This window comes from Plectropomus leopardus, chromosome 7, assembly GCF_026936395.1.
Source record: "Plectropomus leopardus strain MGB_pleo_1.0 chromosome 7, ASM2693639v1, whole genome shotgun sequence".
NCBI lineage: Eukaryota > Metazoa > Chordata > Actinopteri > Perciformes > Serranidae > Plectropomus > Plectropomus leopardus.
The window spans coordinates 34,070,415-34,090,684 of NC_142182.1; the positions used below are offsets into that span (position 1 = coordinate 34,070,415).

The 20,270-nt window shown below is 42.1% G+C and overlaps 1 protein-coding gene across 1 annotated transcript in view; it reads right to left on the reverse strand.

Annotated features, from left to right (window-relative positions):
• roraa (RAR-related orphan receptor A, paralog a) overlaps positions 1-20,270 on the reverse strand; it is a 251,931-nt gene that overhangs the window by 76,837 nt on the left and 154,824 nt on the right. Inside the window, exon 2 of the mRNA XM_042495631.2 lies at positions 6,859-6,888. Coding sequence (XP_042351565.1) covers positions 6,859-6,888 — 30 coding nt within the window. The remainder of the gene's footprint in view (positions 1-6,858; positions 6,889-20,270) is intronic.

The following is a 20,270-nucleotide window of genomic DNA, read 5'->3' on the forward strand; positions in this document are numbered from 1 at the left end:
CTCACTTCAAATTTATCTAATCCACTTCCAATAGAGATTTGATGCTCGGTATGCAAACACTCGATTTTGTTGTGTTTTGTCTATTTCTTTCCCTTTGTGAGGATTATTATTGATTTTGAGATGGCGCTCGCAAGATATCTTCAACATGATTATATTATATTGGACGTCTTACTCACTGCATGGTTTATTCAACAACATTCCTCTGAATAATTCAGGAATGAAATTACATATGTTAATTTTACCCGCCTTTATTCATGCACGATATTGCATCAGATTTTGCACATCCTAAAAAAATCTATAATGGGATATCTCTGACAATACTTTGTACAACACTTTTTTTTTGCTCCACTTCAGTTTAGAATAATTTGTCTCAAAGTGCACTTCAGTGAGAATGGAGGAGCATCAATATCAGATACGCGCTGGTCAGAGTGATAAGCTCTGAGCACGAGAGGACAGTCTATGCCGCGACTGAGGAACTTGATGATGGCACAAGGACATTTAATTATGGCCCCCATCTTAAAGCGTCCCCATCAGCATCAGTCAGGATCATATCTGGAGGAGCTCCATGACCTCCGCCTCTGTCGCCCTCCATGAATCAAACCTTTCATTACATGCTGACACTCTTGTCCTGTGCTGAATGTGTGTTCGCCATGGGAAAGTGATGAGGCATCGGAAACCTGATGAGTGACGGATAACCTGCACTTGTGCAAAAGCTGGCCGATGGTGCGTCGCGGCGAGCGCGACGCCGGCCGTGCCCTCCCAGCCACGCCAACTGCTTCGCCTGGCAGACGCCGCCATCTCGGCACGGCCCACAGTCCCCGGCCCCCCTCTCACCTGAGGTGGCAGACAGCCGGCAGAAGAGAAATCGGCCGCAGCAGATGGGGGCCACTCACTTTGGCTGGCCCAGCCAAGCATTGTGTCCTTGTCACATGTCACTTACTCTTGTTTTCTGGTCTGACACCACTTCAAGACAGGGCCTTTCAGTTCTCAGTGAGACACAAAAGGGAAAAGGGTGAGGAAAAGCTGACGAGGCCTCTCCTCGCTCCAGCTCAAATTCTCTGAAAGAGCCGAAACCAAGAGAAGAACCAGATTAGGAGCCAACAAAAGCAGAGCTCCCCCACACACACACAAAAAAAGCTGTCGTGCACCCCTACAGTTCCGCTTAGCATTCTCCTCCTTATAAAACACCCTGGGCCCCCAGGAGGTGATAAAAAGAAGCGTCCATACTCACAGAAACGTATGCAAAGAAAGTGCATGTACAAAGGCCATTTGCAATTTTACAAAATGGCAGACATAATGCTTTTACTGAAAAATGAGGACCTGCCATATTGTGTTGGAGGGGGGAAAAAGTATGGCAGTGGAGGAAAAAATGGAGAAAAATCATGCTGGCCTGGTTTACGACAAATAGATAGCTCTATTGATTTCCCTTTTACACTGACTGTCCATCCCTCACTGTTGTGATTACACTGACCTATTTCAGAAAAAAAAATTGCAGTCTATTATAGATTATACCAAAACATCCAAAAAGAATACTCTTTTTGTGGGACAGACAAATAGAGTAAGATGAAACATAACCTACAGTACAGAAAGGGGGAAAAGATTGTGTCAATTTAAGCGTTCAATGTTGCTGTGGGAAAAGAGGAAACAACAAGTTCTAGTGCCATGCTGAGAATCAAATAACTTTGAGCAGAAAGAAGCGCTGAGTGGGGCCCTGCGTTGTCAATTTCAATCACAACCAAAAAAGCCACAGCATTAAAATGATTGCAATGTTGCTCAACTTCCATTTTAAACATAATAACAGCAATTTTACAAACTTGGAATTATGTTTAGTAAGAACAACAGTGTAACATATTTGATAATAATCTAAATACACTGTATACGCTACTGTACTGTGTTTTTTCCTCTAATACGCTACAGCACGGTTCAGCATTGTATGCTTTGTGCTGATGATTCCTCTGCGTCTGTGTGCATTGCTGTGTGTGCTCGTCCTGCTCCGCTATGTCTGTGCTGCGCGTCTCACTAGACTATCTCTCCCCGCGTAGCTCAGGGGACTCTGGCTGGCTGATCTTCATTATCAGCCTGAGCTTAACAATGTACTGGATGCACTTCCCACATGAGTGCAACTAACAAATCCCCACAGAGCTGAATCAAGGCAACAATGTGATGAAATACCTTCAAACAGCCACTGAGCATGGAACACTGAGCTATGCAGAGACAACTCACACTGCCCCGGGCGATTCCACAGGAGTGCGCCTGTTGCCAAGCAAAATTAGACAGCAACTGGGACATATTATTCTCCTAAATTGGCAATGTACAGCACTATTAAGGACCATAAATCTCATGTTTGATTAACTGAAAATACCTCAACTCACAGAGCCTATGCATTAGTATTCTAGCACTCAGAAGCGGGATCTGAAGTCATTTAGAGGTAAAGCAGATGCTTTACAGAGGTAAAAGCTGTCATGTTGCTGTGTGAACATGGAGAGCATTATTGGGATTAATAATGCTGTTAGCATATTGTTCCAAACATACACCAGGCTGCTTTTAAGAGAGGCATTTCAAATGCACAAAGGCAAGAAATCTACAAACTCTTGCTTTAGAACTTTGGGTTTGAGTCTCAGTGACTGATACAATTTCAGTGTAACTCTGCACTCTGTTTTTCTAAGGCAGCGCAGAAGAGTCTAAATCATCTGGTTCCTTGAAAACAGATTGGCTGTGCTATTACTATGTGAGTGGAGATCCCTGACGAGAGAAACTCGATACAAGCTGCGAGCAAATAAATGAAGATGCAGGAGCAAGGCCATGTTTCTCAATCAGTGTAAGGAGTCTGTCACCGCAATGGAGATAAATACAGGGTGAAAAAAAAGTGAGAGTCGCTACGACATGTCTGCAAGACTGAGGAGAGGAAGCCTCGCCTGTCTCCTTTTCTCTTTTTCCTGGAGTTAGATTTGTGCTACTGCCTCCCTCTGGCCACTCTATTCCCAGTCCAAACACACACACATGCACACACGTGCACACACACACACACACACACACACACACACACACACACACACACACACACACACACACCACACACACACACACACGCTGTAATCTGTAATACACATGAATACAGGAAGGTTGGCAGAGTATCAAAAACACCTGTGAAATATAACAAAATTAAATTTTTCAGCTTTTGTTAAGACTTCAAATTCTGCTCTGTGGGATGGATTTTCTACTGTCATTTTATTATGTTGATCTGTTCTGTACACGCAACATCTGTTGCACACCTGGGAGAGGGATCACTCCTCAGTTGTTACTTTATTCCATTTTTTCCCTTTAAAGGGAGTTTTGAGAGGGAGGGTGGGGGGCTTATTTGCTGTGAGGGTCTAAGGACGGAGGGTGTCATATGTTGAAAGGGGCCATTTACACGGCAACAGTTTTTGCATGAAATGTTAAACTTTTATTGCGGTTTGGCTATTTGTTCACACGATCTGTGTTTTGGAGGCTTGAAAACGCAAACCTCAGAAACAAAGTTCTAGAGTGTAATCTTTTGAAAACGCCACCCCTTCTGTCACCGTGTAAACTGGCAATGCGCAGATCCTGTGAGAGCGGTGACATCACGGCGGCACTTCACACACGTGATGTATTTCTATGATGTTACATTACAAAGTTACACCGCCAAATACCGGCCTGGCACACATACAACAGCATTTTCAGTTGTTTTGGTGGATCAGTGTACACAAGGATCATTCTAACAGGATTATCATATGTATGTTGATGTTTTTTAGAAGCACAAAGGAAAGACTTTTAGTTTGACCTTTCTTGTCTAAACATGGCCTAAATCCCTCTGAAGCAAATTGTGATTTATAAAAATGAAATTGAACTAAAATTTTTGATAAAATAGTTTTTTGTGTTTTCTAATTAATTATGTTATTGTAAGGTGTTTCTGTTTTTTGGACATATTAGCATTGGGGCTGCAACTAATGATTGTTTTCATAGTCAATTAATCTGCTTATTATTTTATTCATTGACTAATTGTTTGTTTGGTCTGTACATTTATGAAAATGGTGAAAAATGTCCTCCGTCTTGTTGTGTATCATAGTCTGAACAGTCAGTCAGACAATCAGTATATTGTACATCTACAGCTGCAAGAGAGTGAGAGGATTAGCTTGAGGTAATCAGGAGATCTGCTCTGTTCGAGGAAGAGCATCCTGGCTACACGACCTGTGTGTGTGTGTGTGTGTGTGTGTGTGTGTGTGTGTGTGTGTGTGTGTGTGTGTGTGTGTGTGTGTGTGTGTTAGCTAACTCTCTGCTATCCGAGCTGTGAGACAGAGCCCAGACTGCTGATGGTAGATTAGAGGTGAGACGTCTAATCTCAGTGTAATCAGCTGCTGCATCTGATCCTCCGCTCCACACCATCTCTCTCAACAGGTCCAAACAGAAACTCATCTCGCAGCAACGCAGAGGTAGGAGGAGGAGGTGACAGTGGCGTTTATCTGGTGTCCGGCAAAAAAAAAAATTAAGCTCTTGATGTTTTGCTGTCACCTCTGTTAGAGGTAACTGCCTGTTAGAGGCAGTTTTCGGGGATAAATCAACTGCTGCTAAAAGTCAGTATAGCAGAGCATATGTAAAACTGTCAAGGAAATGTACAGGAAAACCACAGCTGACTTCTTGCTGAGAATTATAGCCTTGTGGTTAAAGAAAGTGCCGGCGAGGGGCCGCCCCTTATGGGGAATGAAGAAAGAAGGGAGAGAGAAGAGAGAGAGAGAGAGAAGAGAGGCTGGGTCCTTGCACAGTAAATCTACTTAAGTCCCCATAACGGCCAGAATGGGGAGAGGACATTGCAGTCGCAGGCACAATGATATCTGTTTTCATCTCGAATACTTCACCTTCTGATGGCTGGATGATTAGTCCAGTCGGGTGGATGGACTAGGGAAGAGGAGAGGAAAAGGAGAGGAGTCTGCCAGTGAACATCTGCCCCTGTAATTTATATTGATGAGGGGACTGGCATGGCGGGGAGCTTCCAGCAGTTTGATCACTCAGGCAGAGTGGGGAGTTAGTCAGAGACACGGCCCATCCCTGCGGTCGGACTGGGAAGACCTCCTAAAACACACACGCTTGCACACGAGCAAGCGTGCCAAGCTCACATTACGAGTGGCAGCGTGGACTGGCGGAGCGGGGAGGCCAATGTTTTCACTTGGAGAGCAGAAATAGATCTACAGAGCGACTATAACCATGTAGGGCAGAGCCATCTCCCTCATTATTACTCCAGCAGCCATATAATCACCCAGCTTCTCTGAGAGAGACCTTCCCTCCACATTATCAATGACCATTAACTGGCCCTTGAACTTCTCCTTGTGCACACAGCTCTGACGAGGTACTACAGCCGCTTCCTGTCTGCGAGACGCAGCAATCAGCTACTAGTTAAGGGGCTTTACTTTGATTTCCTCACATGGACAAGATTTGAATATTTCTCACTGATATGAGCCAGCGTAGTCCAGTCTCTGCCCAGGGCTTTGAACCCAAGACTCCTAAATCATGCTCTTTGATTTGAGCCCCCTTCCGGTGTAGAGGTGCTTAGCGCTGCACTAATTAAGATAGCGGGGATGGTGGGTCAAAGCGTTTCTGTTCTACCTTGAAGATATCCTGACACAAACACGCGTGCACACACACACACACACACACACACACACACACACACACACACACACACACACACACACACACATCAAAAAAGAAATACCATAGCCCCTCCAGACAAGCAAATAGCTTAACACACAATCGTGGCGCTGTTTTGACGGGGCTGTTTGAGTAAGGTGGAGCTGTCTAGCGTAGAAGATCACATCCTTTGCCCTGCTGTCTGATGTAAGAAAGAGCCGGGGTGTTTTACAGGGCGAGATGCAGCCTCTCACAATCTGAAACACTCCGACCGCTCTTACAGAAAAGCCCTCTGGCCTTCCCTCTCCACAAGTTTCATCAGAGTGATCAGAGGGAAAGGATAGCCTTCAGGGCTAGTTTCTTCCGTTCACACAGTGGGGGTACGAACACACACGCATAGGCGTGCGCACACACACACACACACACACACACACACACACACACACACACACACACACACTGCAGTACACCACACAAAAGCGATTTTACATGCCTTTTCGATTGCACTTCACACGTGTCAAAATACAGTACAAATCTCTTGGAAATCATTGATTTCTACAGGTTTGACTGCTCATCAATTCTTCATGAGCAGACTGAAATTGAAAAGGCAGTGGTGGTTAGACAAGGTAGAGCTTGTGTACTATTGTTTGTAGCACACAAAGTGGTCGACGTGTCTGTATCTTTCAGTTGTAATGATACAATCTGTACTTGAAGAATACAAACTCCTGTTAGTTAATGTAGCCTCAGAGGTTATAAACCACCACATAACACCACATCCGCGTTTCTCGGCTGCAAGGCCTTGCAGAAAAAACAAAGAGGCGCCTTAGCACACTGTCTGCCTCAACTGTGCATGACTATCATACAGTCATGAGACTACATAGCATTTTAATTTCCTCTCTCTGGGGTTATCATCATATTCTCTCCAGGACGGAAGAATGCCAAATAGTGACAGTGGATGGCATGGATCTAATTGAAGGTATTGATTTATTACAATATGTGTCAGGCAACAATATGCATGAAGGCACTGATGAAAGAAGAGTCAACAAAGATAGAAACAAGACGATCTTATCATCTGTACTGTATCTAAGGTGGAGAGAATTTGTTTTTTCCTCCACATTAGGTTTTACTTAGGATTTGTCCTCAAATTGACTTTACATTTTTTACAGCCAGCGGTATAACAGAAATAAAAAGTAATAAATAAATCTTTGTACTCACAGGTGTGCGTCTTCTTTGTTACTGAGATACCTGCAAAGAGAAAAAACACACCATTATAAAAACATCTAAAATACCCAGCACAAAGCATGTTTTACATGGAGCTCTGCTTATAGTTTGGTGATGGTGATGATGGCGATGAAGAGTTAGACCCTGTGGTCCAACAGACTGTCACTGTCCAAGGTTACTGAGGTGGCCGGCTCAGGGCAATTATGTGTGTAGGCTGGTGCCTGACCTACGGCCACGCTACATCAACATCCACAACAAGGTGGTTGAAACTCTATCCTCTGCAGGCAATGAATGAGAAATTATACTAAAACAAACAACATTTGGAATGCTAATGTGTTGCGCAGACACACTGATTGGGCCTGAGCACATGACTCAGCCTGTGGCCCAGAGCGAGATGGAGGCACTTTGACCTTAATGCTAGTTAGTAAATCCTTTATTTAAGCAGGTAGTCCCAACTGAGATCAGGACTCTTTTTCAGCAGAGACTGTGCACAAAAAAATGTATCGGAAATTATGAGACAAGAAAATATGTTAAAGCACAAATTAACGTACATAAGACCAATTGCAGGTATACTATGCAGGAGTTTCTGTAAAAAACAATAGGTAGTACTTGAGACATTACATTAAATGGCTCTTCTGATGATGTAATCTGGAAACCTTTCATTTTAGCTGAACTCTGCCTTCTTGCATCCTTTTGTGGCCAATCACAATGGGATAAGCCCCAAATGCCAAAGTGCAACTGCATTTTCAAAAAAAAAAAAAAAAAGTTAAAATAATAATATGGATTTTCTTATTTTGATAAGTTTGGGACATTCCTGGGCACAGCATGCAGATGAGGTCGGGACTTAATAATAAGTTGGGGACCAGGTGCGAGACTACAAGCAGCACGCTTCAAAGAAAGAGCTAAATAATAATGGACATGGTTCTAAAAACATAAATACAGTGAGGCAAAACACCAAGCCTACAAATCTCATTCCAAAATGAGGGTAAATATGGGGGGGGTGATCTATTTATGGCAGAAAAAGTTTTAATGCCTGAGGCAGTATTTCAGGTGATTTTCAGGCAACTTGGTAAAATGGATTTGGAAAAACATTTTTAAGAAACTAGGGATTATTTTCCAGGGAACTAGATTTCTAATTATAAAAATTCATAAATTTAAAATTATTTTACAGAAAAAAATTAGATTTCAAAGAATTTTTTCAAGTAATTTCCTGTGATGTACTTATTTATTTACTTTGCGGTTTGTTTTTTGCTTGTATGTTGCTATTGTTTTTTTGTTTGCTTTTTTATGTGCTAATTTTTAGCCTCAGTGCTTTCTTTATACTTTTAGTAATTTCTTGCTGATTTCTGGGCCATTTCTTCTTAAAGAGGGACCAAACTCATTGCCTTCTCTCTGCAACTTAGCCCAGATCTCAAAGGGTTAAGAGTGGTATGACATTGCCTAAATGCATCCTGCTATGGCTGTAATAATACTTGTCTCCAGAGAGGCTTGTACTCAAAGAGTTGAAATATTACAGCCAAGCAGGAAGTTTGGATGGTAGTTATATTAAACCCTGAGACAACCTTCGATACAAGTGGAATTATACTGGATATGAAAGTAAGGCCAAACATGTTCGCATAGCTGCAATGAAGTTAGCACTGAGGTGTAAAAGAGGAAGGATCTACATTATTCTCATCTATAGGCTTCCTATAATTTAGACTGACTGGTATACTGTAAACCTAGGATAGATTTGATTAACATAGACAGGGTACGAGCAGTGATGTGCGTAGTTGCAAACAAACAAGTGGCCACTCTGACCAGTGTGAGTCAGACCTGGCTGAGGTTGAGGTGGAGCTGGGCTGCCACTGCTCACGCTGCTGTTCCTCGCCCCTTCGGGTGTCAACTCATCGAGTGAGCCACTTCAGCTCTTGCTGGCTGTTTCTCCTGTCTGCAACATCGCTCTAATGCCCCGGGAGCCTGACGCGGACGAGCGCACAGCCAGCCGTGGTCCCCAGCGGCCCGCTGGATGCTCATGCTTTGCGGGGCGATAGCACACTAATAGATCCCACTTGTCATGCGGAAGCAATGGCTAATTTTTCTACAGCTTGCATTTGAAACTCGGGGGACGGCGAGCTGACATGATTCAATAACTCTCTGTGAAAAAGGCGTCTGGCCGGAGATAACAATGTTTCAGACACGTTTGAGGGGAAACGAGTCAAAGAGCAACGAGGGGGAAAACAAATAAGCCCTTCAGCCTCCTATAGACATACACACAGAAACACATAACTAATATCAAGTCCACTGAGCAGAAAGAGGGAAAACAGTCACCTAGGGGCCAGCAGTCTGTGATGGAGCTCGAGCATTGTTCCAGTGCTCAGGGCCAAAAGCTTCTGTTCTGTCCAACTGTGACATTACGCAAGGAGAAAATAAACAGTAATCCAGTCTTAATTCTACACTTCAATCAAATGACATTGAAGCCAGCAAGAGCTGATGGTCCATTAAAGAGCAGCGGTCTCAAGGTGCTGCAACACAAGGCAGCTATAAAAGCCTACATTAAGCAGTTAACTGGCTCTTTGTTTTGATGGGTGAGACAACCTCTTAGACCATGTAAGGGACAGAGCTGGTGTGTTTAGTGGAAACTGTATTAGAAGGAAATAGCAAATAAGCAGCTTTTTTCCTGGATTGTTGTCAAAACTTAAACTACAATTACAGACACATAAAGCAGACATTCACAGACTGTTCAAGGGGAGTCTGGTGACAATTAGACGAGGGATATTATTTAACCTAAGGGTAATTTATATGAGATGTGCATAACACACAGAAGGCACAAAAAATGACAGAGAATTAAAAAAACAGTCTGCTGCCTCTGTTTGTCTCCCGACTGACCACAGATCTTCAAGTTATAAGCAAGTGTTTGCTTTGCAAAGTGTTTATGACAGAGGAAGTGAAAGGAACAAGTCTTTGTGAGAGTGTGTGTGTACAGTATATGGGTGTGCTGTCGCCCAAGGTTAGCCACACAAACACAACACTGATAATTTTCACAAGCTGTTGTGCTGTCTACAGCTTCTTCTTGACAAAAGTCAAGAAGTAATAATTCATCTGGTACTGTGAAAACTCATGTTTCTTAAACTCAGATGTCCAGCTCTGCATCAGAGACATGGCAGTGAATGATCATTATTCTATAGTCACTCATTTTTTTTTAACTAACTTCAGCCCACCATAAATTTGATTTGAATTCTTTTTAGTATAGTGTTAATTTGATACTATAACCTTTTCCTACCTCAAATTAGCATTTACACGCACATTTTTCAAACGCACAAAAACATGCTAAAAATAGGCAATAGACTTCTTTCCAATTGCCAACAGACCAGAGCCAGGTGTAGTATGCCTTTCTGTTTTTTTTTAATTTAACAGTCGATGTCATGGACAAACCAGAAAACTGAAGTGCATGCAGGTCAGTAAATATGTTACAGTGGTTACTTTTATACTGTACCTGTTAGCGTGCTTATTTGGTCTCTCTTTCAAACTCCAAGCTTAGATCTTTTGAACAATATTTTGAGCGTCAAGCGCTGCTTAGACAGAGACGGATGCTATTTTGTCATTTGAATGTCATTAGGCGGGTTTTCATTAACCCTCAAGTTACGCAAACTGAAATTGCAATTATAGAATACGCCTAATAGAAACAATTTCCATAAAAACTCAAATGTATTACAATAAGTTTTTATGCTCACATTTCAGGCGATTCAAAAAACTGCAATGAAAACACTTTTTTGGCTTTTATAGGTCACATGATGCTATGGCTATGTGCTTGTGGGTTGGAACCGGCTCCCTTGTGATGCAGCAGGAGCTATGAGAGTTTTATTGCATTATATAATGCCTAAAAGTTGAGTGGGTCATCCAGAATGTTTTGAAACCACAATAGAAATAATGACAGCAAGTGCAGTGGCTGCAATAGAAATAAACCTGCTAATGTTTTCAACATCCATCAACAGCTTCTTGGAATGTTATCGCCAGAGGATTTCCATCACTGCCAATCAGAGCCAGAGTTGATAAATCCCCATGACTACTTCTGAAACACATTAAATACTAAAGCCAGATGTTAATGGGTGTTACTGGCTTTTTATGGAATGGGAAAGTGAACTTCCATTGCCTCACTGTAGTGAACATGCTAAATCTGAGAGCTACATGAGGTCAAGTCTATTTGAGGGAGAATATTTACTTATAAAGGGACCGTGGGGAATTTCTGTGCAAACAAACACAGTTTTGTTTACTGAACTTTGGACTTTTCTTATTACAAAGTATTGTGTGTATCCTTAGGGCTAAAAAACAAAAAAGTACTTCTGTAACAAATTTCTTTTGAAGACTGCATTGCTGAAATCATCCAGCGCTCCCTTTTTTGTCCACTCTGCTACCTGTTGCAGTGTGTTACTGGCACCAGCTGTCAATATGCAAAACCCTCTGCAGTCAGCACAAATGTGCACCACATCACCACAATGCTTGTGGTGTGCAAGTGTGTCCTCATGTGTGCTACGGAGAACAGATAAACAAATCATGTATCTGTAGTGCCACTAGAGATCAAAACTCTACAGTATAATGGCTTTGTTATTAACCCTTTGAATCCTGGATTGACATCAGTTTTCTTGTGCTGCGTTCAGACGTGTCTCTCAAGCTATTTGAATCTTTGAAACCTGAGCAAAATGACCAACTTGGCAAGAAATATCCCACAATTTGCAAGAAATTAGTAAATGATGACAAGAAAATAACCTAAAATTTGTTTTAAAAAAGAGGGGAGAACTATAATAATTGTAAAAAAAAAGTAATTATAATAATTTCATATTTTAAATTATACATGTATACATAATACATTATTAAAAAGTCTATTATGCATATATAGATATACATTTTTTCAGATAATTTTCTCTTTTTTAAATTTTATTTTATTTTATTTTATTTATTTATTTATAACTTTAAATACATTTTTTGCAAATATTTAGGCCACATCTTGTTGAGTTGTTGTTGCTTCCTCCCTATGTTTTCGAAGTAAATCAAACCAGTTATCTCAGGTTTCAAAGATTTAAATCAATGAAGCCAGATGCACATAGATAAAACATGCCATATGTTTAAATTTTAAAGCTGTGTGCATCTAATAAGGAGCTCCGCCAACTATTACCCATGTTCCACCCACTGCATCCCAAACACCAAACAATAGGAAAACTATTCTCTTCATTAATAAGTTCTAAGTTGCAGAGAGAAAAACTGTTCTATCATCTCGCAGCACAGGCTCATATGGCCTGTTGCTATGCAGGTTAGAGGAAACAGGAGGGGCCGTTAGTGGGCCCACTTCCTCCTCTATGTGTCATTCAGAGCCCTGTGATTGGAGGTGGCAAGGAGAAGGGTGCCACAAAACCAATGAATGAGTCAGGCGGAGAAGGAAGGAGTTAGCTCTGGGCACTGACATTGGCGATGCCTGCCAGCTCATGTCTTCTCCACTGGATGGCAGGTTCAGAGGTCAGCGTGGAGGTGAAGCTCTCCTTGGCTGACAAACAGGCTGCTGTAAACATGCTTACAACTTCCAATCATCGCCTTTAATAGACACAGATGTGCTTTACAGGGTTATTAGTTTGTGGTAGTGAACAGAGAGGGAAACGCACACAATAAGACATGCTATAAGATAGATAGGCTGCTTTTGATAGTGTGACTTTGTCTTCTATATTGATCTTTTTCCTTGTTCTGTCATGTGAGTGTATTTGTTTATTCAGACTGACCTGTTCTGGTTTTGGTCTTCATTCTTGTTTGATTAGATTAAAGTGTGTATGGAGACTAATGGTTCAAAAATCGGGAATATTCATGTCTAAAATTAGCTTCTTTTTTTTTTATAAAACTGAAAAAAAGGAAGTAGGAATTGGTACATTTTTATTTCCTCCTACCCCTCTTCCGACTGGAAATACCGTGAGACTTCAATTATTAGCCCACACATTTATACTTAAATCACTGAACTCAACAGGCTTATATTTGGGATCGGCATCTATATGAGATGGCCTTTTTTTCTCACAGCAAAGATGGGAAATACAATCACATTATTTTTTTTAATCCTTTGAAATAAAAACATGGGAAGAAGGTACTGAGCAACAAAAGAAATGACCCAGAAGTCAGCAAGAATTCTGAATTCAAGAAAATTTCCAAATAACCTAAACAAACAATGTAAAAGGAAAAAAAGAGAAAGTAAAAAAAATTAAAAATTAAGAAAAGAAAAAATGACCTGGGGGAAAAAAAAGCTTAAAAATTATGATAATTCTATAAAAATAATTTTAAATATCTAATTATTATAATTATGAATAAAGCTCACTGGTCTTTTTCTTTGCTATTTTAAAAAGTCTTTTACATCTACTAATGTCTTTTTTTGCTCCTGTCTCGTTTACTATGCCAGTAACATTGTTGTTTTTGGTGTGCACAGTTTCAGTAAAATTAACTAAATGACTGAATTTTGGAGAATCTTATGAAGCTATTATTGTGAGTAGTATGTCAATATTGACAAAATTTTAAACATCTACTGTAAATCTAAGCATCTAATTAACATTATCTTCAGCAGGTAGCCACAAATCCGGTTTTAAACATCCAAAGAACTTTTATAAAAATGAACTGAATGGTAACCAGACCAGGCCTCTAATTGAGACAAGCCTTTATTTGTCAAAATATGCAGCAACACCTGGCTAGTAGAAGGGACTGGGCTTTTATTTGAAGTTTTACAGTGTAACATTTGTTTACTGAATATGTTCTTAGGGGTATTCTGGTGTTGCTTTTCTTGCTTATATTTGATTTTATTCTTGTATTTAGCATGTTTGAGAAACAGATCTTACAAACTAAGTTAAAAGGCCAGTTTGTTTTCTGTATGAGCAGCTGAGTTTCAACATTATTTGTCATGATGGAAGGAGGGACTGATGTCGCTGTGAGGCCTTTGATCAGTTATATTTCCCCTGCATTGGTAAACACTTCAGCGCATGTTCTCATGAGACATCGCCTATGCTATAGAGGAAGAGAGGAACTGTGCAGGCGACTGGAGGTTAACCTCCACCACATCTATCTGCAGGGGGGGCACACATCCTGTAAACATGCCACTTAGACAGGAGGAGAGTGAGTCTGGGTTTTGGCAGCCACAGTGCTGCAGCCGGCTTGTGGAGCGCCGTGCCATCGCAGGCGACTCAAAGTGACAGCGCTGTAATGAAGTCTGAGGCGCATGGCAGGCTGTACGTCATAATTTCAGGTTCCTTAAAGCCTGACAGGGAATGATTATCATGGATGGTTATTGTCACCCTGCCTCCCTGGGAGACGAGGCGTGCTCTGGGGTTGTTGCACCGTGACATTCAAAGTTACAGTCTCCTTCATATAATGGAGCTGTCCTCTCAGCGCGCTAATGGGAGCGATCCATTTAACCTGTGCCAGAAACACACAGACGAGGAAGTTCCTAATGCGAGGCCTCTCCCGTGGGGACGTCACACTCCCCCCCTGGCTGCTCCCTTCCTGCTGCTTGATTCATTGACTGGCGCTCCTCACTTATCCTCATTCACTGTTCAGTCTGGGGAGACAGGGAGGCTCGCTTCCTGCCGCCTGCTCCACATGCCACTGCTGCACGCCCGCCGCACACAAGGACACAGCCAGCACAATACACCCAGCTGCAGGAAGAGCCAGCGAGGGCCCAGCGAGGGACGGGCTAGACACCTACTGGAATTACGGGTCAATACCAAAGGCCTTGAGAATGCTGGCCCTCTCTACGGTTAATAAGGCCTCTCGGATAGCAAAAAAACATGAGACAGTAATGAGAAGGTTCGGTTATTGTCCTGTCTTAATGATGGCAGTTGTGCAGGACTGTTAATTTTAGGCTACTCCTGAGGTTGCTGGTTAATGATGGCGCCTAAACCATGGTCATCTTAAGAATGATAGATGTAGTCACATACAGTAGTCCATCTTTGGCCGCCTGACAAATTGCTGCTACAATCCTGAGAGGAAATAATTAGAAACAATTAATGTGTTTCTCTTCTTAGCCATCACTGAGCTCCAAAAACATGTTTCACTATGATTTATGATGCTGCGACCTTAAGAAATTTAACATTCAGGCTTGAAGGAAATATATGGAATATTCAGTAGGTGACTTGTTTAGTCTGTTTAGGGAATTCAGACATTTTTTTTTTAAATCCTTTAACCCTTTGAAACTCAAAAAAATTGGCTTGATTCTCTCAAAAACATTGGAAGAGGGCGACGAGCAACTTGAGAGAAAATGACCCAGAAATAAGCAAGAAATTACCAAAAAGTACAAGAAAATGACCTGAATGTTAGCACCATAAAAGAAAAATGAATGGTAAAGTTTAAAAAAAAAAAGTAAAAACATAATTATTCTGTAAAATCATTTTAAATATATAACTATGATAATCAGAAATATAGTTCCCCGGAAAATCTTCCCTAATTCATCTTCAAAATACTTTTCTAATTGTCTTGCAATTTGCATGACACCTGCCAAGTTGCTCATTGCCTCATCTCATGTTCCTGAGAGGAATGAAACCACCCTGCTCAGAGTTTAAAGGTTTGAATACTTGTGAAAGGCGCCAAAAGAAAGCAGCAAAAGAAAACTGATGTCCATCCAGTCGTTAAAGGGTTAAAGTAATGTGTAAAGCACTTCAAAAGTACAAAGATATGACACAAGGTTACCACTGCATTAATGCTCATCACATCAGAAGTCATAAACTAAGATGGATGAGCTGATTCAAGGACCTCTGTGCTGTTCTAACTTTGGCAGTCTTTGTGAAGGCCAAGTTTCATACACAAAGTCATTTAAACAATCCTCCCTATTGCAGTGACACACTTAGCCTTATTAGCTATTATCCTGCTATAAACTATACATGCAAAAATGTAATGATTAAAAAAGCACAATGATTCTAATCAGCTGCCCCCTAATATACTAAAACACTTAATCCATGGAGAGGCCAACTCTCTGGGGAGGCTCAAGAGAAAAATGACTTCTCTGTCTCCAGGCGCTGTTATTTCTGGTCATTTCTAATTGGTTTTAACTAAAAGCAACCACTCTGAGACTCCACAGGTTACTCCAATGCATCGCTATGGAATTGTCTGCAAATAGAAGATATACATCCAAATTAGTTTTAGAGGACACCACAATTGTCTTTCAGGAGATGAAAGGAGAAAGGGCGGAAAAAAATAAAAGCATACATGCCTTACTGAGAAAGGCAAGAAGTTATGAGATCCCAACGGAGCAGCAATGTTATCAGGGTGACCCTGAGATCAGAGAGGCCCTGGCCAACTTGATGTCACACACACCTCGCCCCCTACAAATGTATCCCAGGCTGCGTGTACGCCCCCCTCCCCGAGTGCAGTTCTGCATTGCTGGGCCTGCGAGTCTCCAGGTGAGTCCTCAGTGCTGTTTGGTGGCTCGTGAATTATACATTGCAGCAGAGGAATTGACGTGGCCCAGGAGGGCCGGGAAACAGCAGGCATGGCTGGGAGGCAGATTGAAGACTCTGACGGAATTTTAATTGTACCGCAGGGAACGCTGCGATAAGTGCTATTGTTATTGGTAAGACACTGCTGCACAGGTTCACTTAGCCGAGAGCTTAAAGAAATGACAAAATCTAACTCTGTTGTACAATGTCCAAGGCTGTAATGTGACGCCAATAACTATATTGTTAATGATTTTTCCAAGGAGTACTAATATCTATCACTGTGTTCAGTATTTATTTACAAAACACTCAGAGGGGCAGTGAGGGTCAACAAAAAGGAAGGACAAAATATTCAGGACGACATTTATTCATTCATTCATTCATTGGCCGTAACCACTTACACTAGAACACCCTGCCTGTGTGAGCAGCAAGTGAGCGTAGCAGAACATGTTGGGGTTTTTTTTGTTGTTTTTTTTTTCTTTTGTGCCCAATAGTAATAGATTAGAGCAGCCACCCTACATACGTGAGCAGCGTTGGTTAGCTGTCTGTCAGCCGCACCACATTTAGAAAAACGGTGGCTCAATGATTTTTTCTATACCACCTTTTATTACAGTTTCAATGACTTTATCAGTCACAGAGATGAGGAAATACAAACACATCTGTTTTACTCAAACTTCCCTTCTTCCATTTCAAAATAAAATTCCTCTGATGGCATGTCTGGTGCCAGAATCCCATCAGTTGTTGACACAAGGCATTTTATTGTGAAACATTTGCAGGGCCGTGTTGTTGACAATGCAGGAGCTGCAGAACTTCATAAATCAGCAGAATATGTGTTTAATAACGCGGAAACACAATACTCATAACAGCAGGCAGCCCTGCAGAAGCATCACAGCAACAACACTGCCAGAGTGAACACTGCGAGCATGCAACACGCTGCAGTTTGGCGAGGTTGCTGTTGCGCAGCATTATCCTTGCAGGAAAGGCTGGAGCTTATCTCAGCTGTCATTGGGCAAGAGGCGGGGTACACCCTGGACAGGTTGCCCAAATATCGCAGGGAAGAAAAAGATTTGTCCTCACATTCACACCTACAGGCAATTTTGAATCACCAGTTAACCTGCATGTTTTTGGACTGTGGGAGGAAGCTGGAGAACACAGAGAAAACCCACGCTGACATGGGGAGAACAAACTCTGCACAGAGGGGCCCCAACCTGAGTTAGAACCTGGGACCCTCAACAGTGTTGACATCACCGTGCCGCCCTAGGAATTAGTAAGACACTGCTGCAGAAGTTCACTTAGCTGACAGCCTGAAAAATTGACAAAATCCAACTCTGTTGTACAATGTCCAAGGCTAATGTTGCGCCAATAGCCCTGTTCTTAATGATTATTCAGGGGAGCGTTAATATTTATCATTTTGTGCAGTATTTATTTGCAACACACTCAGAGGGCCAGTGAGGGTCAGAAATGAGGAAGGACAAAAAATTCAGGAAAACATGTAAAAGCTAAAAAAAGGAGCCTCTAAAATCTAAAACCACTGAGGCATTCCATTCAGTTGTTTTGTTGTGCTTTTCAGTACAGCACTGCAGGTGAAAAGCCAAAATGTTAGAGTATCTGCCGCTCTGATGTTGTTCACTCTGATCCTGACTCTAGCTGTACTATACAGTAATTCTCCTCTGAGTGCAAGCCGGTCCCGGGAGGCCTGACGGATGCAGGAAGGCCCTCGGCGCTGGTCAAAGTGAGGCCAGGGGCACAGGCAGGCCTCTGTGTACTCTCCACGCTGGCGGTTCCCAGCCCAGTGGTAATCTCCCAGTGATCCAGCCTCAACCGCACATGAAACCCAATAGCCTCTCAGCCGGCACCATAAATAAAGACAAACCACATTGAGCAGACCACCCTGGTTTACTTCGCTGTTATTGAGCTCCGCTGAACAGCAGTCTAAATATGCTACCACTGGGTGTGTTTACATACTTATATATATATAAAGGCTTTAACTACAGATGTGAAATGTTGTCAGAGGACCGTTTATTTCAAGTGGGGTAATTACATTAAACCATCATCGAGGCCCTTCAGTATTTTCTTATTCACTGAGTGTACACAGAAAATACATCCCAATTCCCATTATTACAATACGGAGGTTGGAGGTTGATCTGCCTCTCAAGTAGACAACAGCAGCAATCCCCAGAGACAACACTTGTGAATTTCTACTCACATTACAATATATTACCTTAGCCCTACACAGGTTTGAAATCTAAAGGGGGGAATACAATTACCTCCAGCTCCTGAGGCACACACTGCAGTTATGCACAATAATAGGTTGTAAGAGTATTACAGTCAGCCAATAGAGATGTGCCCCTTTGGGCTAACCTATTCAGAAGAGCTTAAATATTCACAATACGCAGCACACAGCAGTTAAATAAAGAGAATCTCAGATCTGCAGTGTGCTTGTTTTTCACTTTTTTTTCTTTTGCCTTCTGTTTCTATGCATCGTTGCAAAAGGATGATTCACCGACCATCTACTGCAGGAAACCACAGCGGCAGGCAGCTTTTTGCCAAAAGGTATATGTCATCTGAACAGATGAAGTGTTGCTCAACGTTTGTTTGTTCAACTCCCCTGTCCGAGCTCGGTATGCATTTCATATCGTCTCAAGAACACAAAAGAAGGGATTAGAACAGGTGAGTTGATATGTGCTCTGACAGTTGGTGACAATGTATTACCAGAGCTGTCCAGGTCTGTCAATAGACTGCACACACACACACACACACACACACACACACACACACACACACACACACACACACACACACACACACACACACACACACGCCTGCTTGTATAATCACCTGGAAGGGGAGAGAAGACTAGAGCTTTGATGACAAACTAATGTCAGCTAATATCATCTCTATAAAGGCTGACTCAGAAATATATTGGAACCCTTTCATTACCATCACTCATTCAGTCTCAATTCTCATCCAGTAAAGTACAGTACAGCGGGCGCTTGTCTAATGAACAAGGGTCTATGGGGAAGGATCACTCTGTGCAAGTGTGTTGGAAGTCAAGGTCCCACAACAGTGGACTCGTGGCTCTGCTGATAAGGACTTGGCTGTAATTGCTCAAAAGGGAGGGAACTGCAGCCCCATTAGGTCTGGTCTTAGCACTTGCCAATAAGCCAAACTGCCCCTCTGAAGCCTCCCATGTAATGAAAACTTCCTCTGAGATGAATTACATGTCTGTCAATCCACTAATTAATATCATGGACTTGTCTTTTTGGCTCCTCGGCAGTAACGAACTGAGTCAGAGAGACTGGGATTGAGGTATTTCTGAGCACTGGAAGACATAAAGGAAGGAAAAGCAGAGGCAAACTAGCGAGCACGCCGCTACTGTGATTCACTGCAGTCATGGTCGGCACTTAGCGCGGCATCTATTTTTCATGTATTTCATAATTAAAACCTGCGAGTTCTGTAAGCCCTCCATGCTCCATGCAGATCAAAGGTAGTCCTATTAGCAGGGAGTTCATCAGTGGAGCCACTCTTCCATTTCCAGGCAACAGAGCCATGCTTAAAGCACAAATACCCTGTAATTACACACATGTGTGATAACGGGACAGCCACGGAGCTGGACTATGATTAATAGAACACAGATCACAGTTTCCTCCTCCTTTTTCAAAGCTAACACAACAGAGGACTTTACACACGAGGATAACCCATGCGTAGCAGATAAAGAGGTTGATGAAAGACTGAATACATATTTCACACATCGCCTCTTGTGGTGCAGGTGGAGTGTGATTCAGTTTGTTGCCTTCTCCCTCCCTGCTGCATTCTCTATGTAAATGTAATCGGAGGATAACACTGGATAAAACTCTGCAGAGCGGAGAAATGATGCCTCTCTTCTGCGTAGAAAGAGGGGTACAAACCTACTTCACCACTGTGCAATCAACAGAGGGAGCAGTGTTATGTTATTCATTTGTCCCATTGACTCCTGGGTAACTT